The sequence below is a fragment of the Mastigoproctus giganteus genome, chromosome 13 (genome assembly GCF_048544385.1).
Source record: "Mastigoproctus giganteus isolate SK-2022 chromosome 13, ASM4854438v1, whole genome shotgun sequence".
Taxonomy (NCBI): Eukaryota; Metazoa; Arthropoda; class Arachnida; order Uropygi; family Thelyphonidae; genus Mastigoproctus; species Mastigoproctus giganteus.
Genome location: NC_143587.1, coordinates 9,641,081 through 9,664,078, shown reverse-complemented (window position 1 = coordinate 9,664,078; position 22,998 = coordinate 9,641,081). Strand labels below are relative to the sequence as shown.

At 38.3% G+C, this 22,998-nt stretch overlaps 1 protein-coding gene across 3 annotated transcripts in view; it reads right to left on the bottom strand.

The window, feature by feature from the left end:
* trio (trio Rho guanine nucleotide exchange factor) overlaps window positions 1-22,998 on the bottom strand; it is a 996,553-nt gene that overhangs the window by 127,834 nt on the left and 845,721 nt on the right. For all 3 annotated transcript variants that reach the window (XM_090387950.1, XM_090387951.1, XM_090387952.1), the window contains one exon: window positions 2,425-2,586. In XM_090387950.1, the coding sequence (XP_090244076.1) occupies window positions 2,425-2,586 (162 nt within the window). The remainder of the gene's footprint in view (window positions 1-2,424; window positions 2,587-22,998) is intronic.

The following is a 22,998-nucleotide window of genomic DNA, read 5'->3' as shown; positions in this document are numbered from 1 at the left end:
TTATCTATCATATTGTGTTGTATTTTTTGGCAAGTTTGTATAAGTGTTGTAAAAAAAAAAAATCTTAAAAGGAATGGCTAAAATAAAATTACTAAAATAAGAGGAACTGAGAGAAATTTCTGGAATTTACAATTAAGCACAGTTAAACTTCTCACAGATACACTGCTGTCGAGTTTTTTCAGAAGTTCAACTTTACCTGTTATGGACAATGTACGTTTGCGCTTTACACCACGAGAGGCAGTTCCTTTATGCACTGGAACCATGGCTGGGGCTAAATGTGAGCAGGTTATAATAATAAATGCAGAAAAACAAGTGGAAATGGACCCCCAGTGTTTACGAGTTCGTGCCAACAGCTGATGCTGCAACCAACGCTACCAAAACAGTAGCAGCAAGTCGGTGCGCCGACCCAGGAAATTTTAAATTACGTTCGTGGAAATTATGTCTGAATTAGCGGTGGAACCAGATTACTGGCGGCTGGATTAGTGATGGCCGACCTGTATATTAAATTATATTTACTATATAATTTTAATGAATTTTATATGCTTATAGGACTATGGGAGGGAACTCTGCATCCTGAGAAATGCAATAAAATTATCTGAGAACTGCTGATTAGGTAAAAAAAAAATGCAAAACACTTTTCCAGGCTCGAAAAGAAAAGAAAAGAAAAATTTTCAGTTAACTTTTCAAAAGCAGTTAACCAAGTAAATATAATTGGTGGGTGCTAACATTCCCAAGCATTTTTATCAATACTCTTTTACTGCCCTTCTAGTATTTGCAAGTACTAAACGTTTGGGTAGAACTCTCATTCCTTTGCAAGAAAATGCTTTTATATTAATGATGTACTATCAGAACAACATGTCAGCATTCCTAATTAAACACTTAAAAGTAAAAGAACGTTAACAAGGAATATCTTATCACAAACAAATATCACACAAAAATTCCAAGCTTCGCTTTGTTAACAGGCAATGTGCTCATATTAAAAATTGCTGTAATGTTGTCAGCAACTGTAGCTAATATTTTAAACTAGTGTCACTAGTAGCATATAATAAATGTTCAAGTTTTAAGGAAGGAGAAAATAAATAATTATTTTTCTTTACTTTTATACACTCAGTGATCAGTGAATTGTGACCACTTACCTAATACTGTGCCACTGTTTGTAGGCAACAGGCACTATTCACCTAGATATTGACTCCACTAGATGTCTGAAGATGTCCATAGGGATCTGCAGCCATGCTGCCTGCAAGGCTTTCAATGTTCGAATAGATAACAGTTGCATGTCCATATGCCTCACTTCCTGCTCCAAAACATCCCACAAGTGTGCAACTGGATTCAGGTCAGGCAAATTTGGAAGCCAACCATAGTTGATATCATCACTGTGTTTCTCGAACCACTCGTGCACAATCTGGGTCCAGTGACATGGCACATTATTGTCATGGAAGATCCCGTTTCTGTCTGAAAAAAAAAATGCAACATGGCAGTGTGCATATGGTCTCCTGAGAGCTGATAGTAGATCTCACTGGTGAAATGTTGGTACATATGCACCAGGGTCCTAGTTCTTGCCTACAAGACATGCCCCATAATAAGCAATCACTGCCACTTGCCAGGATAGTGGATACTATGCATGATAGGTCCATGGACTTGTGTTGCTTGCAGCTATCTGGACTCATTCAACCAGCAAACTTGTTTATAGCCGTCCAGTGTCCAACCAGCATGCTGTTAACACCATAGCATTTGCCATCAATGATTAGCAGCGAGGAGAGGATGTCTCTTGGGTCATCTACTGTGGAATCCCATAAGTCTGAGTGATTGTGGCACATTGTCATTTGGGACATTGTTCTTGCATTCCCAATATTGTATTGTGATGTCAATTGTTGCAGTGACCTGCCACTGAGCCCATACAATGCACTGCACTACTTCGCTCACCATGAATGTCCACCTTGCATAATCCTTTATAGTTCTGTCTGCACGCGGTGGCTTAACCTGTGTGATACCATTCTTTGTACACCTTAACCACAGTAAGCTGTGAGTAACTGACATGATGTGCCATTTCTGATATGGAACCACCTGAAACACGAGGTCTCACAATCACGCCCTTTTAAAACTTTGTGATATCTTTATTATATCCCAATTATTGCTACTTTATCACCTTTGACTAGTATGACTGGATGCAAATTACCACTGCTGTAGCATATGAAGATTTTCAACTTTTTATACTGCGAGCTATGCAGAATAATAAATTACAAATAGGGTGGTCATAATCCAGTGATCACTAAGAGTATAATTATATTAAGGCATCACACTGCATCATATTATTTCACTCTCTCATTATTTCCCCCTCGTCCCACCACCTCCACTTCTCATTCATTCATAATTATATTTATGATCCTACTGATTACACTAGTTTCAATTTTTATTTAAACTTACCTTATCACATGAATTATCAGCTACAGCCTGTGGAACTGGGGTAAAACTCCGATCTTGAATTTTCATTGGAGGTGGAAGTTCAACTTCACATACTTCTTCTTCTTCTGTAGTAGATCCACCATTCAGTTCCAAAGGCTGGAGTTTTTCTGGCAAGTGAGTTACCTTTACAGATAAATTGTAAATATCAAAATAATTCCAAGGCAATGTTGTTATATAAACTAAATTCACATTCTACCTTTGAAATATGAGAGGTGTTCCATAAGTTCTAAGCATAAACAGGAAGGAATGTTTTTACACATTCATAAAAATATCATATAACAGTCAATTCTTTTTATGTTTACCTGTAACTTTCATATAATTAATGAATTTTTCATTGTTTTACATGACTTAGAATTAGATGATGCAAGGCCGAATGGGCTAGCTGGGTGGGTAAAGTGACTGCATGGCAACCCAAAGGTCGCGGGTTCGAATCCTGCCTCGGGCTTGGATCAGAGTAGTGCAAAAACCTTGCGAGGTGCATTATGGCCACAGAAGCCGACGAGCCAACAACTAACAAAGAAAAAAAAAAAAAAAATGATGCAAGAAAGCAAGCTTTTACAGCATCAGCCAAATAAATCCGACATTCCCATTTCACCCATCCGGTCACTCCAAATGTTTGTCTACTTCAGCCTTAAATTTATTTAACCTATCAACTTCTACAACAACAGATATAGTCAGTTCCAGCAATCAACTACCCGTTGGCTAAATGCAAATTTCCGGACATCTATTCTACAACTGTCTTTCCTCAATTTGAATCTATGCCCATCAGGTTCTTAAGCTAATAATTGAGAGTAAAGTGGAGGAGAAATTGTTGAAGATAAATACAAGAAATGCACCTGGGGTGGATGGGATCTATCCAGTTATATTAAAGGAGGCAGCAAAGGAAGTAAGCAATCCGTTAGCCATAATTATGAGAGCTTCCTTGGACTCAGGGGAGGTACCCACAGACTGGAGATGTGCAAATGCAACCCCAATTCACAAAGGAGGATCAAAGGCTGACACAAGTAATTATAGACCTGTGAGTTTAACTTCTGTTCCAGGAAAATTAATGGAAGCACTGGTTAAAGAAGCACTGCAGGATCATCTTGACAAGAATTCAGTTATAGCTCAGACACAGCATGGTTTTGTTAAGGGAAGGTCTTGCCTGAAAAATTTGATTGGATACTATGATGTAGTCACAAAAGAATTGGATGCAGGGAATAACTTTGATATTATATATTTGGATCTTAGAAAGGCTTTTGATACTGTTGCACATGGAAGACTGCTACACAAATTGGAGCAGTGTAGCACTGGTGGCAAATTGTTGCTATGGATAAAGGGATGGTTGAGTGGCAGAAGACAGAGAGTGGTAATTAATGGACACTGCTCATCATGGACTAATGTTATTAGTGGAGTCCCTCAGGGTTCAGTGTTGGGTCCATTGTTGTTTTCTGTATTTATAAATAATATTGATGATGGTATATCAAGCTTAATGTTCATGTTTGCAGACAATACAAAGGTTGGCAAGGTTGTTAAGGACACTACTGATGCTATGCTGCTGCAACAGGATCTGGAAAGGTTGAGCAGATAGGCTGAGAGGTGGCAAATGAAGTTTAACATTGACAAATGTAAAGTACTACATATGGGAAACAGCAACCCCAGAGCAACGTATCAACTCTGTGGTACTAACACCGACAGTGTTAGAGAATGAGAAGGACCTGGGGGTAATTGTGCAGGCAGATATGAAGTTCTCTGAGCAGTACAGACGGGCTGCAAGAGTAGCTCATGGTGTCTTATCAATGATATACAGGAATTTTTCTAGCAGGGATAGGGAGGTGATTATTCCCTTGTATAAGGCAATGGTCAGGCCGCACCTTGAGTACTGTATACAGGTCTGGAGGCCTCATTTTAAGAAGGATGTAGAGCTGCTGGAACGAGTACAGAAAAGGGCAACAAGGTTAGTGAACGGAATGAAGGGTTGCTCTTATGAAGAAAGGCTTAAGTTTTGCAAATTACAGTGTCTCTGGAGACTAAGCACTGGCGAGGTGATCTGACAGTGGTGTAAAAAGCCTTGAATGGTTTGAGCATGCTCAATGGTGATGGGATACTGCCTCTTGCTCAGAATAATCACCTGAGAGGGCATATATTCAAATTGAGGAAAGACAGATGTAGGACAGATGTGCGGAAATTTGCCTTTAGTTGGTTGGTGGAACAGACTTCCATCCCTTGTTGTGAAAGTTGATAGCCTAAATAAATTTAAGGCTCAGCTGGACAGGTATTTCGAACGAACAGAAGGGGTGAAGTGGTTTTTTTTTTTTTTTTGGCTGATGCTGCATAAGCTTGCTTTCTTGCATCATATGCCTCTACTAATGCTAATGCTAAGCAAGCAGAAGTATACTGTCAGTATTGAGCCTGTTCAAACCATTCACAGCCTTATACACCTCACAGGTGCCTAGTTTCCAGATGATGCAACTTGCAGAACTTAAGCCTCTCTTGGTAAGAGCACCCCTTTGTTCCTCTCACCAGTCTTGTTGCATTTCTTTGTACTTGTTCTAGCAACTCTACATCTTTCCTAAAATGAGGCCTCCAGACAGGTATAGAGTACTCAAGGTGTGGTCTCCCCATTGCCTTATACAAAGGGATAATCACCTCCTTGTCTCCGCTATCAAAATTCCTATATATCATTGACAAAACTCCATGACCTGCTCTGCCAGCCCATCTGCACTGCTTAGAGAACTCCATATCTGACTGCACAATTACCCACAGGTCTTTTCCATTCTCCACCACCCTGAGTGTAGTACCACAGAGTTGGTACATTTCTATTGGGTTACTGCTAGCCATATGCAGTATTTTGCATTTGTCAATGTCGAACTTCAGTTGCCACTTCTCAGTCCATCTGCCTAACGTTTCTAGATACTCTTGCAGTAGCATACTGTCTTTACTATCATTAACAACCCTGCCAACCTTTGTATCATCTGCAAACTTGGACTTTAAGCCTGATATACCTTCATCGATATCATTGATAAATATACAAAACAAAAATGGGCCCAGCACCGAACCCTGAGGGACTCAGCTAATAACATTAGTCTACATAGAGCAGTGTCCATTTATTACCACTCTCTGCTATCTCCCACTCAACCATCCCTTTATCCATTGCAGTAACTTGCCCTTAAAGCCATACCGCCCCAATTTGTACAGCATTCTTCCTAGTCTTCCATGTTCAACAGTATCAAAAGCTTTCCTGAAATCCAAGTATATGATATCAAAATTATTTTTTGCATCCGCTTCCTTTGTGACCACATCATAGTATCCAATTAAATTTGTCAGACAAGACTTCCCCTTAACAAACCCATGCTGTGTCTAAACTTTTACTGCTGTCTTGTCTAGGTGATCCTGTATCACCCCTTTAACCAGTGACTCCATTATTTTCCCAGGAACAGAAGTTAAACTAACAGGTCTATAATCATTTGTGTCACTCTTTGAACCCCCTTTGTGAATTGGGGATACATTTGCACGTCTCCAGTCCATGGGGACCTCCCTTGACTCTAAGGATGCTCTCATAATTATGGCCAAGGGTTTGATTACTTCCTTTGCTGTCTCCTTCATTATAACTGGATAGATTCCATCTATCCCAGGTGCCTTTTTTATGTTTAACTTCAACAATTTCTCCTCCACTTTGCTCTCAGTTATTACAAAATCATTTAACTCATTGCCAGAATTTAATTCACCTCTGATGTTCCCCTCCCTGAATAACTCCTCGTGTATGAATGTAGATGCAAAATACTCATTCAGTTTATCAGCTACTTGAGCAGGATCATCAATAGTCAACCCATCTATGTCAAGTATATCAATCTGATTCATCTCCTTTCTTCTAGAGTTTACATAAGTAAAGAACTCTTTGCTGTTTTTCTTTGTGCCCTTTGCCAAAGACTTCTAGTAATCTGCCTTCGCCTGCCTAACCTCCTTTGTGACTTGATTACAGACTAGCTTATATCTGTCATAGGATTCTGTGTCACCTGATAATTTATATGCATCCCACGCATGTTTCTTCTCTGCTATGAGCCTCATTAATTCATCCGACATCCATTTAGGCCCAAACCTTGAATACTATTTCTTAGTTGGCATGAAAAGCCTGGTAGTCTCCAAGATAAGTCCCTGAAGATTTCCCATTTAGAATTCACCATTGTAACATCATCAGTTGATCCCACTCTATAGAATTGAAAAACTGTCTGAGACCTCTGTAGTCACCTTTATGAAAAATAAAACCCTTCCCTTTAGCATTAACAAAGGCACATGATGCAAGCTTATATAGCATCAGCCAAAAAAAAAAACCACCTTATTTCACCCATCCACTCACTACAAATGTTTGTCAAGTTCTGCCTTGAATCTATTTAAGCTATCAACTTCTATGACAGATGGAAGTTTGTTCCAGCTATCATTCAACCACTGGCTAAAGGCAAACTTCCGCACAGCTATCCTACAACCATCTTTCCTCAATTTGAATTTATGCCAAGTCAGGCGATTATTCTAAGCAAGAGGAAGAATCCCATCAGCATTGAGCATGCTCAAACCATTCAAGGCTTTATACACCTCAATCAAATCATCTCACACGCCTAGTCTCCAGACACTGTAATTTGCAAACCTTAAGCCTTTCTTCGTAAGAACAACCCTTTGTTCCATTCACTAATCTTGTTGCCCTTCTCTGTACTCGTTCCAACAGCTCTACATCCTTCTTAAAATGAGGCCTCCAGACCTGTATACTGTACTAAGGTGTGTCCTGACCATTGCCTTATACAAGGTAATAATCACCTCCTTATCCCTGCTAGAAAAATTCCTGTATATCATTGAAAAGACACCATGAGCTACTCTTGCAGACCGTCTGCACTGCTCAGAAAACTTCATATCTGCCTACACAATTACCCCCAGGTCCTTTTCGTTCTCTACCACTGTCAGTGTAGTACCACACAGTTGATACTGTGGGGGTGGGGGTTTCTCTTTATATATTCATTATTTATTATTTTATTTTATTTTCTATTTGTTATTTATATTTATAAATATCCCCACTTTGCATCTGACTTGTTATCTCACAGAAGAATTCCGGTTCTGAGGGAGTTTCTATATTAGAGCACTCCTCCTTTGGGTTTTGCTGTGTGTTCAGAAATGACCAAACACTATATGCATTAAGTGAAATACAATCAGTTTATTATACATACTTACAAATAAAAGATAAGACAAATCATTACACATTATTCACTTCATATATAGGTACAGGGCATGGATCACGTTCCTGGTCATTAGGCTCTCCCATCCATCATCTTCTTCTTACTATAGGCCCACTAACATCTCGTACAATCAGTTTAATTTAACTCTTTCTTAATTACAATTGACATTTATTATTTATTTATTTATATCTTCCTTTTTCATACCTATCTAGCACAATCCTACATTCTTCTTCATTGTTGAAACAATTCTTCTTCTGGAATTATGTCCACTCTAGAAACTATTCTATTCTATTCTATTCTCTCCCCAGCACTGTAAAGTTACATGTTAATGAAATATACATGGGATTATTTATTTCTTCATTCCCTCAGGTAAACTTCAGCATATAGCGACTAATTTCTCTACTTCCGTAACATTATATAAATAACATACAACTGTACCTGCTCTATAGGCTAACCCGTCCAAAATTATTACTTTTACTCCATTAATTGATCGGTAAATAGACCACAACTGTAAACCATCCTTCATTAAACTATTTCTATGATATTTCCTTACTTATCTATACAACATGCATTTAATTAACTGTATGTTTCCCTAAATCTCACTTAATATTTATCTATCTTCCCTGCAGTCCTTTGAAATTACATAGAGGTAAATTCGTTGTTTAACCACTTACTTCTGGGGATTTGGATCTTACCGCTAATACAACGTGTGGCCTGTGACTTTCTGCTCTGCATTGGGTCCTCCATTGGTTTGGGAACGTTCATCTGGAATGCTAAACTCTGCCAGGGACACTTTTCGCTTTGCCGATCATCCTGGTCTCGTATCCTTCCTTGCTGTGCCGGATCATTCAGTAGGGGTCGCTTCCCATCACTTTATTTCCACAGGACGGTACGGTGTTCTTCTCACTGTCCTCCTTTCAAATATATCTCTCGGTGGACGCTTTCGGACTTCTATGTTTCATCTCGAGATTCATCTCGAGATGAAACATTTCATCTCGGACTTCTATGTTTCATCCCCTTCCTGTAACTCATCTATACTTCATTAAAACTATCAGAATTTAGTGAACTCACCATAACTGGTTCTACTGGTGGATCACTTCCGGGGACTGTTTCCTGGGCCTATCTTTCCAAAAAATCACTCTCGAAGAAAACTTTATCATCTTCCGAAAAACTTTATTATCTCCAAAAAAACTTCATCACATATCGAAAAATCATCTCCGAAAAACTTCATCACATCCCTCTTTTGCGCGCGCTCTTCCCTTTTTATTTCCCAAAATCACGTACGCCTCTCCTTTCTTTCAACCAATCACTTCTCTTTGACCACCATCATCTTCATTCTCATTTGCCTGTGACCCATGACACGATGGTTGAGCCCCTTCCGATGTAGAGAGGACTTCCGTTTCTAGAGAATTCTCGAATATTCTGGAAGGTGATCGAAATTTCAGAGCTCAGTATCATCCAGAAAACACCTGCGTCCATTTACTTGATTCGTCTCGCCACGCCCGCTCTGTTTGCAGTAAACAAGAGCGCCCCCGCTGGTACCCCTATTGTCATCTCTGGACCAAACCGTCCCTTGCCATACTATCAGTTGACCCCCCACTGTTCCGTCTTGCTATCTTCGCTTGCTGTTTCCGGTGTTGGGCGCTGCTCGTATATCTGTTTCTAATGTATATTTTCATGGTATAGTTGCTTGTACATTAAATTTAACCTTCTCTTAAATTAATTCCATTAGCGCGAGACCCATTATCTTAAACAATATTTGTGACTTTGAGTGTTTTCTTGTAAGGTCTATAATATCACTCAATCTAGCGTTCTATCATAAATTATACAGACATTTAATTTAATTTGTAAGACTTTGTGTCATACAATACGTTACTCTGGAGTTACTGCTTCCCATATGTAGTACTTTACATTTGTCAACGTTAAACTTCATTTGCCACCTCTCAGCTCATCTGCTCAACTTTTCTAGATCCTTTTGCAGCAGCATACTGTCATTAATAACCCTGCCAACCTTTGTATCATATGCCAACTTGGACATCAAGCCTGATATACCATCATCAATATCATTTATAAATACAGAAAACAATGGACCCAACACTGAACCCTGAGGTTTGGTTTGGTTTGGTTTTGGTTTTATTGGCGCATTAGCTACTAAGGCTATAATGCGCCAAGACCAGGTCATTTATACAAATTTTTAAATTTTCAGTGACCTAATTAGTTAGTTCACTATGTCAAAAGGTATAACAAATATATAAGAAAAAAAGGTAAAAATTTTATATACGAGTAAAAATATTTATTGTTTTTAAAAAGCTAAAAACAGCAGACACATTGTCATTGTCAGATAAAATCTGACTGAGTGTATACGGCTCAGTCAGATGGTTAAAAGCGGTAAAATGGATATTGGTAAAATCTGGACATTCAATTAAAATGTGTCTAATTGATAAAATTGTGCCACAGGACTCACACATAGGAGGGTCATCAGCCCTCAGCAAAAAAGAATGAGTCAAATAACTATGTCCTATGCGGGTCCGGGCAAGAACAACTTCCTCCTTACGATTCCTGCGCAGACTAGACTGTCACGGTTCAATTACAGGCTTTATACGATATAGTTTATTCCCAGGCTGTCCATTCCACAAATCCTGCCATTGGGAATGTACCTTCTGCTGTATGGTTTGCCTGTAGTCTGTATAGGGGACTGACAGGCAGCGATTATTATTGGGGACTGCTGATTTGGCTGCGGTGTCAGCCAAATCATTTCCCCTAATCCCAATGTGGCTGGGAATCCAGCAGAAGCGGATATCATATTCACGTCCAAGGAGGAAGTGAATCTTCTGCTGAATACTAGACAGAACTGGATGAGGATTATATCTTACAGATGTTAAAGCCTGTAACACACTGAGAGAATCGGAATATAAAATGAACCGTTGGTATTGACATTCACTAATGTGATCCAAGGCTGGATAATCTGAATGCAGTAAATATACTGCATTCAGAGGGAATCTGCTCCGATGTAGAGCTGTCTGTAAAGACAGCAGCAGATCCCACATATGATTCCGACTTCGAGCCATCTGTGTAAACTGGTGCGAAGTCAGAATGTTCAGCTCAGTGTGCTGAATAAAGCTGCAGGTAGACCGACGATGGAGTGTCCGACTTTCCCCAATTTCTAGGGGACAAGTCACATGCCGGGACATGAGCATGCCAGGGTGGAAAGAGCTGCTTTGGTGTTTGGGCAACCTTGTCTACCTTGATATTAAGTTCTTTGAGTAGCTCGTGGAGACGAATACCAAAAGGACGATTGGCAGTCTTACGGGTGTTGTACAAATTTTCCCATCGTGGCTCAAAAACGAATGGCCACGTAGGATGGTCTGGCAGGGATTTCAGTTTTAAAGCGTACTTTAAAAACAACTGCTTACGTCGAAGAGATAATGGTGGTTCGTTTGCTTCGACGTATAAGCTCTGAACAGGAGATGTGCGATATCCTCCAGTAGCAATACTTAGGGCCTGATGATGGACTGGGTCCAGCCTGGACTGGATTGCCTATCATTTTTAGTTTCAATTAAGAGGTCTCCAGAACGGAGCCTCTTAACTGATTTGGGAGAACCTGCTAACCCATCTAACCCTTTCTGTATAAAGAAAGGTGACATTTTACCAATCGGTTTTTCATTGGTGGAGTGCATGATTAGAAACCGTGGGATAGGCCCTGATGGTAATTCAGTCTGCTGCCTCTTTGAAGCAATAGTGTTGTCAGTGTCTATATTTTCAGACAGGGACCGGGTTGGGGCCCCTGAAGAAATAAGTTTATCAGGATTCATTGAGGTTTTTATATTGTTCAGTGCCCGGGCTCCCCACCCACCACGGAGCCCAAAGGGATGCCCACTACCCGGCATGCAATAAATGCGCTCGGGAGTGGGACGCCAGGGCTACCCAGACACTATACCCGCACCGCCGCCAGCCTGAATCCTGTCCCTCGGACCATGAGGGTAGGGGCGTGGCATTGACACGGTTGACCCTCGCAGGCGAGCCTACTAGCCGATTGATCCTAGCCGGGCCTTCCAGGACCACCCGTCTTGTCGAAGCAGGGGCCAAAGTGGTGTATTGAAGCTGGGCCCCTCAACCACCAGGATCCCCCTTTCCGAATTTCCACGGGTCGCAGCGCACGGCAAACACGCCGGATTCCATTGATGTAAGCCTGGAACCTGGGCTGTGGGCGTTGGTTGTTGGATCCCAGTGATGCTAGTCTGGAAGTCCAGCAGCGTCACTGGGAGGTCCCCCTCACCACGTACAGGTGCCCACGTCAAGGGGAAAACCCTGAGGGACTCCACTAATAACATTAGTCCATGAAGAGCAGTGTGTCCAGTGATTACCACTCTCTGTCTTCTCCCACTCAACCATCCCTTTATCCATAGCAGCAATTTGCCTCCAATGCCACAATGCTCCAATTTGGGCAGCAGTCTTCCATGTGCAACAGTATCAAAGGCCTTTCTAAGATCCATATATATTTACCCTTGATGGTAGTTACATCTTTAAGTAAATCCCACATCAGTACAATATGATCACTGTCACCTAGTGGTTCCTTTATCTGAAAATTCTCAATGCATGAATAATCACTGCTGATAATCAGATCAAGGGTATTACACCCTCTGGTTGCCCCTCAAACATGTTGCTGCTGTAGAAAACAATCCTCCAATAAATCTGACTGTAATTTGAATTTATGCCCATGTTCTGGAATTCTCTATAACAGTGAAAATTCCATCTTAATTCATTTTACTAATCCCCTCTCAGGGCCTTATAAATCTCAATCAAGTCACCTGTAAAGTGTTGGTTGCCAAGCTCAGCGCATATAATCGGAGTTTTTCCCTTGTGTGGTCGCCCTTTTGTCAACCTCACCATGTGAGTTGCCCATCTTTGGATCCTATCAAGAAGCTCAATGGACTTTTTCAGAAGAGGTCACAGTATTCCAAATGTGGTCGTACAATTGCCTTAAACAGTGAGACTATGATCTCCATATCTCTTCAGGATAATTTTCAATAAATCATCGACAGGACACCATGAGTTTTCCTGGCTGCCTGTGTACACTGTTTAGAAAACTTCACACCTGTTCACATCATAACTCCCTTTCCTCCTCTACTGTTTTTATTTCAACCTGGCCAAGTGCATAATTTATTTGCGGGTTGTTACTTCCAAGTGTAAGACCTTGCATTATGCTGCATTAAAACGTAGCTGTCACTTCTCTGATCACTTTTGAAGTCTGTTCAAGTCATCTTGAAGGAGCACTGCTTGGCACTGATCATTAACAACTCTACTAATCTTTACGTAATCTGAAAATTTTGACATCAAGCCTTCTATCTCATCATTGATGTCTTTTATGAAAATCAGAAACAACAGAGGTCCAAGAGCCAATTCTAAAGGAACCCACTTCTGTCTTTACACTAGTCTGAAGAATATCTATTAATGAGTTATTCAAGGAGGAAAAGGTCAGATGTTTATCAAACTCTAACACAAAGTCAAATGATTTTTTTATTACTGAGAGCAAATTGGAGGAGAAATTGTTAAAGTTAAACATAAGAAAGGCATCGGGAAAGATGAGATTTATCCAGTTATATTAAAGGAGGTGGCAAAGGAAGTAAGCAAGCATCCTTGCACTCAAAGGAAGTCCCCACGGACTGGAGATGTGCAAATGTATTTCCAATTCACAAAGGGGAGCAAAGGGTGACACAAGTAATTACAGACCTATCAGTTTGACTCCTGTTCCAGAGAAAATAAAAGAAGTCACTGGTTAAAGAAGCATTGCAGGATCATCTAGACAAGACAGCAGTAACAATTCAGACACAGCATGGGTTTGTCAAGGGGAAGTCTTGTCTGACCAATCTGATTGGATACTATGATATGGTCACAAAGGAACTGGATGCAAAAAATAATTTTGATATCATATACTTGGATTTCAGGAAAGCTTTTCATACTGTTGCACATGGAAGACTACTGTACAAACTGGAGCAGTATGGCATTAAGGGCAGGTTGCTACAATGAATAATAAAGGATGGTTGACTGGGAGAAGACAGAGAATGGTTATTATTATTATTAGCCATATGGTGCAAGGAAGCCTGAGGATTAAGCTGCACCAGCCAAAAAAAAATTCCCGAGTTACAATGAGAGAGAGAGAGAGAGAGAGAGTCAAAGTAGAAAGGAATCACCAAGAAAAAGAAGAATGATGATATCATGCTCAGGACCCTGGATATGGCAAGCCCATACTCACCAGATGTGAGCCCCTGGGATATCCAATGGGTACTGCTCTACATGGGCTAATATTATTAGTGGTGCCCCTCAGGGTTCGGGGTTGGGCTCGTTGTTTTATATATTTATCAATGATATTGATGAAGGTATATCAAGCATAATGTAAAAGTTTGCATATGATACAAAGGTTGGGAGGGTTGTTAATAACAGTAATGACAGTATGCTGCTGCAACAGGATCTGGAAAAGTTGGGTAGATGGGCTGAGAAGTGGCAACTGAAGTTTAACATTGACAAATACAAAGTACTGTATATGGGTAGCAGTCACCCAAGAGAAATGTACCAACTATGGGGTGTTACACTCAGGGTAATGGAGAATGTAATTTCTGAGCAGTGCAGACAGGCTGTCAGAGTAGGTCATGGGAGTCTTGTCAATGATATACAGGAATTTTGCAAGCAGGAATAAAGAGGTGATTATCCCCTTGTATATGGCAATGGTCAGGCCACACCTTGAGTACTGTGTACAGGTCTGAAAGAATCATTTTAGGAAGGATGTAGAGTTGCTAGAATGAGTACAGAGCAGGACAACAAGACTGGTGAAGGGAACAAAGGGGTGCTCTTACGAAGAAAGGCTTAAGTTATTCAAACTGCAGCTTCTGGAGACTAGGCACCTGTGAGGCGATCTAATTGAGGTGTATAAGGCCTTGAATGGATTGAGCATGCTCAATGCTGGTGAGATTCTTCCTCTTGCTCAGATTACAAACCTGAGGGGGCATAGATTCAAACTGAGGAAAGACAGTTGTAGAATAGATGGGCAGAAGTTTGCCTTTAGCCAGCAGGTAGTTGATTGCTGGAACAAACTTCCATCTGTTGTTGTGGAAGTTGACAGATAAATTCAAGGCAAAACTTGACAAACATTTGGAATGAATGGATCAGTGAAATGGAAAGGGGTTTTCCTTTTTGGCTGATGCTGTATAAGCTTGCTTTCTTGCATCATGTGCCTCTACTAATGCTAATGCTATTTGGGAATAGATAAGTCAGATTTCCATCAAATGTTTGCTGCATGTTTTGTTGGTTTTGCTTCCTGCTGAAATTTTAAATACAATTCAAATTCAGCCCCCCACAAGCAATATTATAATAAATTTGGAACAGCAGTTGATCCTCCTGAGGGCTGCATAACTTGTTTAGAATATTCTTTCTGCACTTTGGTACTATATTTCATGTTGACTGGTTAACCCATATTCACTGTCTGTCCCCCCTTGCAAAAAAAAAAAAAAAAAAAACCTGCTAGTTCTTTTTAAATACAGAAAAAATTTTAAATGCTTTAACTCCTGCTATGTAATATAGCGTAAAGAAGTGCTTGCCTTATCTAACTTGTTTCATGCTGATTTCAAATGTCTGCACATATCAAATATATTATCAAATGAAGGATGATAAAAGGATACTACATAATGCCTTAAGAATCACATAAACTAAGAATAATGTCATTAATTAAAAAATGCATCAATATAAATAACACTAGTCAAAAACCCTTTCCTTTCTTATACGTTCTTTAAAGTAAAAATGATAGAAACAAAACCATTATACCTTATAGCATATTCAGATACCTGAATTATATTTCAAAAATGAAAGAAAAAAATATTCCTCCAACACCCAATTTTTCAAATTTTATTTTTGTTATTGGCCTTAATTTACATAAAAATAAAAAAAATTATCATTAGCCATAGCAACAAAACAAATAATGCCACACACAAATCACTTCATCTGTCCATCCACTCTAATAATATGTCCATTTATTCAAACTTTTCAATTTCAAACTATTATTCAAAATTTATTCACCTCCACAATACCAGATTGTAGTTTGTTTCAACAATCAATTACTCTCTGGTTGAAAGCAAATTATGTCTCCTTCTGTGTGCTGTCCAAGTAAGGATAAGAATACTACCATCATTAAGGTTACTCGATCCATATAAAGCCTTCAACGCTTCAATCATGTCTTCTCACAAGGCACCTTATTTATGAAGCACTGCAATTTGCAGAACTAAAGTTTTTATCGTAAGAGTACCTTTCATGTTCTTGACTAATCTGGTTACTCTTCTCGGCACATGGTACATCAGATCCACATCTTTCTTAAAATGAGGTTTCTAGACATGTATGCAGTACTTAAGATGTGGGCTAACAATCGCCTTCTACAATGGCATAATCACCTCCTTGACCCTGCTAGGAAAGCTCCTGTATATCGTTGACAGAACCCCATGAACTGTTCTAGCAGCATGTCTGCACTTGTCAGAGAACTCCATGTCAGACTGTACAATTAGCTATAGATCACTTTCATTCTCCATCACTCTGAGTGGGGGTACAATCTAACTGGTATGTTATTCTGAGATTACTGCTAATCATACACAGCACCCTGCATTTACCAATGTTAAACCACAATTGCCAAGTCTTAATCCATCTGTCAAATTTTTCTAGGTCTTGCTACTTTAATAAATACTGTAAACCAGTGGTTTTCAACCTTTTTTTTTAATAACGGCACCCTTAAGTAATTTATTTTATTTTGCGGCACCCCTACTCAATTTTCTGCCTGTTAGATCCGATTCTCTCTGTGCATATATATATATATATATATATATATTACAATAATATTTATTTATAGGTATTACAATAATTATAAAAATTACATTTCATAATACAAATTATATGTATACAGTATATAATAATTTTATTCTTTATATAGAGGTACTAAGTAAACATCAATTATAGATTACTACAAAATTAAAAAAGATACTGTACGCCTTTTTATAATGAAATAAACATATAAATTTTAAAAAATAATAATGTTTAGTAACTTAAACCCAAATTACGAGGCACCCCTGGAATGTTGTTGCGGCACCCTAAGGTGTCACGGCACTCCGGTTGAAAACCACTGCTGTAAACAGTAAGGGGCCCAGAACTGAACCCCGAAGGACTCCATTCATAACATTAGTCCAAGAAGAGCAGTGCCATTTATAACCACGTTGTCTTCACCCATGCAACCATCCCTTTATTCATAGCAGTAAAAAAAAATAGCAGTAACTTACCACTAATAAACACTGTAAATATATATATTTACGAATATATATATTCGGGTGACGCTCAACTCAAGTGGACCTAATTTCACCAAAGTCTGGTCAGTCTGTAATAGCCAAATCCTCTGCTTGTACCTTCTCAATGGTGGGACTGTTAGTAACCCTGGATATAACCTCCATGTGCACATCCTGAAATATGGCATCTAGCATGCTAGAGGTGATCACCCAGGTGCAAACCAATGTAAGCAGGGGGTCGAGGTGTGGAATATTGTTCCCACATCTCAGGCTGTGCCCCCAAAACCTTTTTCAGGCTTCTTGGTTCCATTCAAAAGAGGGCAGTTAAGTTAATTGATAACTCATCTCTAACAGTCTTTCCACTCACTGTCTCATAGACATTCTGTTTCTGCTGCATGCATTTTATAATTCTCTCTCTCTCTCTCTCTCTCTCTCTCTCTCTCTCTCTCTCTCTCTCTCTCTCTCTCTCTCTCTCTTCGCGAACTCTTCTCTACTGTCTAGTCTGAACGTGTGCTGCAACCAGTCAATGTAATTTTGCTGTCCAACTTCAAACTCACAGAACCAACTTTTCTTCTTCATTTATTCATTCAACTTTCGTTTTCTGGAACAACCTTCCTTCATATGTATTTCCTGAAAATTACAATCTACAGAATTTCAAGTCTAATGGTCAACAAATATCTTCTTTCTTCATCTAAACCTTCAGCCCATACTCATTACTAAGTACTATGGGTTCTAAAACCTCTTGTGTTTGGGTTTTCTTAAATAAAAATATATACCACACTGCTCCAATTTGTACAGCAGTTTTTCATGCGTAACAGTGTCAAAAGCTTAACTGAAATCTAAGTATATGATGTCAAAATTACCATTTGCATCCAGTACCTTTATTACTACATCAGAGCAGCTAATTAGACTGGTCAGACCCCCTCCTCTTCCTTAACAAACCCATGCTGCAATTTCCATACAATTCCACTGCTGTTAAGATGATCCTGTAATACTTCTTTAACTACTGACTCCAGTATTTTCTCTCGAACAGAAGTCAAGCTTAAAGGCCTATAATTGCTCATGTCACCCTTTCATCTCTCTCTCTCTTTCTAAATATGAGAGACATGTGCACATATCCAATCTATAGGAACATCCCCAGAATCCAAGGATGCTGATAATTACAGCAGCTCCCTCTTTTTGCTGCTTCTTTTGATACAACTGGATAGATCCCATCAGTTCCAGATGCTTTGTTTACTTTTAGCTTCAGCAATTTCTCTTCCACTTTCTTCTCAGTTATAAGAGGATTTAGCTTCCAGTTAGAATTTGGTACTTCTTGTGTTCCTATCTTTAAAAACTTTCATTGTGGGTAATATAAATGCAAAATATTTATTTAGTTTGTAAACAACTTGAACAGAATTATTAACAGTTACACCATTCATAGATAGCAGGCCATTTATCATCCCTTTCTTTTTAATGTTAACATAAACACACATAGAATTCTTTGTTTACTTTTTTTTTTTTTGCATTGTTATCCAAGGAATTCCTTCATTTACAAATGATTACAGGCATACCTCGAATAATGAATAGGATGCGTTCCACGAAATTACTTCGTTAACCGAAACTTTGTTTTCAGAGGTAAAAATACTATGGCCAAAATAGGGATACGTTCCTACGTAAAGAAAATGAAAAGCTTTTTTTTCGAACAAAGAAAAGTTTTATTAAATAAACAGTCAACTTACATACAAAGTGAAATCACATTTTAAAATATGAGTCTAAAGTTGATTGTTTATGCTCTTTTTCTCTTTCATTTAACAATTGCCTATACGGAGTTATTGCATTTAACACTGATCGCTTAACAATAACACTTCTTCCTAAATCAGGATCATTTTCACTAAAAAAAATTTAAAACGTTTTCAATGTCATTTAAGCACCTTTTTAAATCTTTGGTTGTTAACACTTTTTCAGCAGGAACTTCTTTAACTTCGTCTTCATTATCTTTGTCTTCATTGCTAACAAGGTTTTCTAAATCTTCCACTGAAAAACGATCATTTTCTGCACTCAATAAATTTCTAACATCCTCTTCATCGACATTTTCGAAACCTATTGATTGAGCCATCTGGATAACTTCATTTCTAATTTCTTGGATGTTAATTTCTTCTTCTAGTACAACTTCTGGCCATATTTTGCGCCAAACTCCATTTAAGCATTTCTTAGTGACTTCTTTCCAAGAACTATCAATGTTTTCAATTGCGTTTTTAATGGTGTAGTTTTTCAAAAAGTTTTAACTGTCATTTCCTCTTTATCCTCTAGTTCAGTTAAACTGCTTAATGTTTGACGCAGATAATAAGCTTTAAATGATGCTATTACTCCTTGATCCAATGGTTGAATCAGGGAAGTTGTTTGCTGGAAGAAACACAACTTTGACAGGAATGCATGTGTCCAACGTGTTAAGATCAGTAGGATGTCCCGGAGCATTGTCTAACAACAAAAGAGCTTTTTCTTCAAAGTTGTTTTTTTTTTTTGACAATACCGTTTTACTTCAGGACAAAAGTGGTTAACAAACTAATCAGTAAATAACTCTTTGGTAACCCATTTGTATTTTCTATTTGCTTTCCATATTACAGGTAAATTCATTTTTATGTTACCTTTTAACGCCCTCGGATTTTCTGAATGGTAAATTACATCTGAGTGGTAAATTAAATCTGAATGGCTAATAACAATTTTGATTTATAATCGCCAGAGGCATTTGATCCAAAGAGTAACGTTAAACGGTCTTTGGCTGCTTTGAACCCAGCAGCTGATTTTTCTTCAATAGAAATGAAGATTTTTGTTGGTAGCCGTTTCCAGAACAAACGCTTTCGTCAACATTGAACACCAAATTTGGAAAATTTTCACGTTCAATTATTTCCTTTAGTTTTTCTGGAAACTTATTTGCAGCTTCTGTTAATTTTACACTATGAATCCTGGCCCGTTTTTTAAATTTCTCAAACCAACCACGAGAAGCCCCAAAGGTTTCCGTAATTTCTTCAGTTTGTTTAGATTTCAGGTGATTAAACTGGAATATTTTTTTAATGTTAAATGGGGCTTGAAATTGCCGACTTCGTTATATCGAAGCTTCGTTATCAGAGGTAACGTTAACCAAGGTATGCCTGTACTTCCAAAATTACAAATCAAATATTACTGTTCAAAATAAATAAATAAATAAATAAATAAAAATAAATAAAATAATATAATTTAACTATTTTGAACACAATCGATTTTTTTTTTTGTTCACTTATTATTTGCCTGAATTGAAGAAAATCTTTTTGTAAGAAACTGATATTGTTGGAATATAGAGGTATTTAAAATGCAGTCTGTATTCTGCCAAAGTATGGTGGCATATTTCCTTTAACAAATAAAATTTCTATAATTATTCATAGAATTAGATGAATTTCTCAGACTTATACAAAGGGTACTAGGAAAGTTTTGCAATATGACGCAACAATGAATCACAGGAATCTACTTGTTGCTGCATGTTGAGACATGTTCATACGTGCATAGTATTTTGTATTAATGTGATTAATCTTACAAACCTGCTAACAGGAAGCATTTTAGGGTATTGTTATAAACATACGAAAGCATGGTTTAAGGTTTGATGACTGTTTGAATTTATGCTGCTTTTACGTTGAAATCTTGCTTGCAATAATTTTTATTATAATCAATGTTTACAGCAGACACTCCATCAGATTCCACCAATAATTCTATATCTGCAATAATCCACCTTTGTATGTTCACCCCAGTTTATTCATTTCTGAATCTAGTTTCCTTGAATCTGAGATCAAGAAATGTGGCCTTTGAAACCAATTTATTTTTTTATTTATTTGCAAGCATCACATTGTGTAAAGAGAATATCCAGTCTTCTGTTTACAATTTCTATTAATGAATTTTGCAAAATTTCAGTTGGGAACTGAAATTTTTCTTTTTTTTAAAGTATATTGTATACCTCTTACAAGGGATACAATTACTTATAGCACTGGATATTTCTCTGCAGATAATTGAACTTTTGGTTTGTTAAAGGCATCAGAATCTTGAGATATTCAGACATTAAATCCCATTCTAAAGCATCTAAAAATTCTGCAGCATTTGGAAACACAGGTACCACTATTATTGTGGAAAGCACAGCTTTTGGTTCTTCTAAATCAATATACAAAGTTAAAACTTGGATGATAAACAAAGTTAGTTAATTATATTTCCTCCGACACAAAGTTTAGTATTAAACATGCTAAATTTTGTATTTTATTTGATTAAATTTTTGGTCTGTATATGTTAACTCTCTAAAGCTTCCTCAGCATAAACAGATTCAAAAGGAATGACCTAGGTGCATTCGCAAGATGAATCAGTAGAGAATTAGTGTAATTTCCTGTAGGATGTAGTGACTCACTGCTTCATCCCTTCTGTGTTTAAACAGAACAGGATACAATTATTGAGCAGCTCACCATCTTTTATCACTCTCACAGGATGCACAGCAAACTATTAATAAAAAAGCTGAAAACATGTATCAACCCTAGGAATAGTTTAATTGTGTAAATACAAGGGTTGTTCAAAAAAGAATGGTAATAATTTTTTAAAATAATATTTATTTACCTTAATCCAAATAAATACTCCAATTATATTTGTCTTTATTTGGCATATGCACATAGAATATAGTGATGACTCATAATGAAATTATAATAATAGCAATAGAGGCACGTGATGCAAGAAAGCAAACGTATGAGCTTATGTAGCATCAGCCAAAAAAAAAAAAATAACACAACCATTCCCTCTAAAAGTTTGTCCAGTTCCTCCTTGAATTTATATAAGCTATTAACTTCCACAACAACAAATAGAAGTTTGTTCCAGCAATTAACCACCTGCTGGCTAAAGGCAAATTTCCGCACATCTATTCTACATCCGTCTTTTCTTAATTTGAATTTATGGCCCCTTAGGGGGCATAAATCTTCGTAATCCAAACAAGTGGAAGGATCCCATCAGAATTCAGCGTGCTCAATCCATTCAAGGCCTTATACACCTCAATCAGATCATCTTGCAGGTGTCTAGTCTCCAGCCACTGCAATTTGCAGAACTTAAGCCTCTCTTGATAAGAGGACCCCTCCATTCCCCTCACCAATCTTGTTGCCCTTCTCTGTACACGTTCAAACAAATCTACATTCTTCCTAAAATGAGGTCTCCAGACCTGTAAGCAGTACTCAAGGCGTGGCCCAACCATTGCCTTATACAAAGAGATAATCACCTCCTTTTCCATGCTTGCAAAATTCCTGTATATCAATGACAAAACCACATGACATGCTCTGGCAGCATGTCTGCATTTCTCAGAAAACTTGATATCTGACTGCACGATTATGCCCAGGTCTTTTTCATTTTCTTCCATCCTAAGCGCGCGCGCACACACGCACACACGCACGCACGCACGCACGCACGCACGCACACGCACACACACACACACCCACCCACCCACCCACCCTTTGGGGTTACTTCTACCCATATGCAGTACATTGCATTTGTCAATGTTAAACTTCAGTTGCCACTTCTGAACCCATATGTTTAAATTTTCTACATCCTGTTGCAGCAGCAGCACACTGCCATTAACAATCCTGCCAACCTTTGTATCATCTGCAAAATTCAACACAAAATTCAACCTGGTATACCTTCATCAATATCATTGATAAATATACAAAACAACAGTGGGCCCAACACTGAATCCTATGGGACTCCACTAATAGCATAGTCCATGAAGCGCAGTGTCCATTATTTACCACTCTCTGTCTTCTTCCACTCGACCACCCTTTTATCCATTGTAGCATCTTACCCTTAATACCATTCTGCTCCAATTTTAACAGTAGTGTTCCATGCGCAACAGTGTCAAAAGCTTTCCTGAAATCCAAGTATATGACATCAAAATTATTTTTTGCATCCAGTTCCTTCTTAAACACATCATAGTATCCAAATTCCAAATGCTACAGAGCATATGTAATACAGCATAGTCAACAAATACAATTACCAAT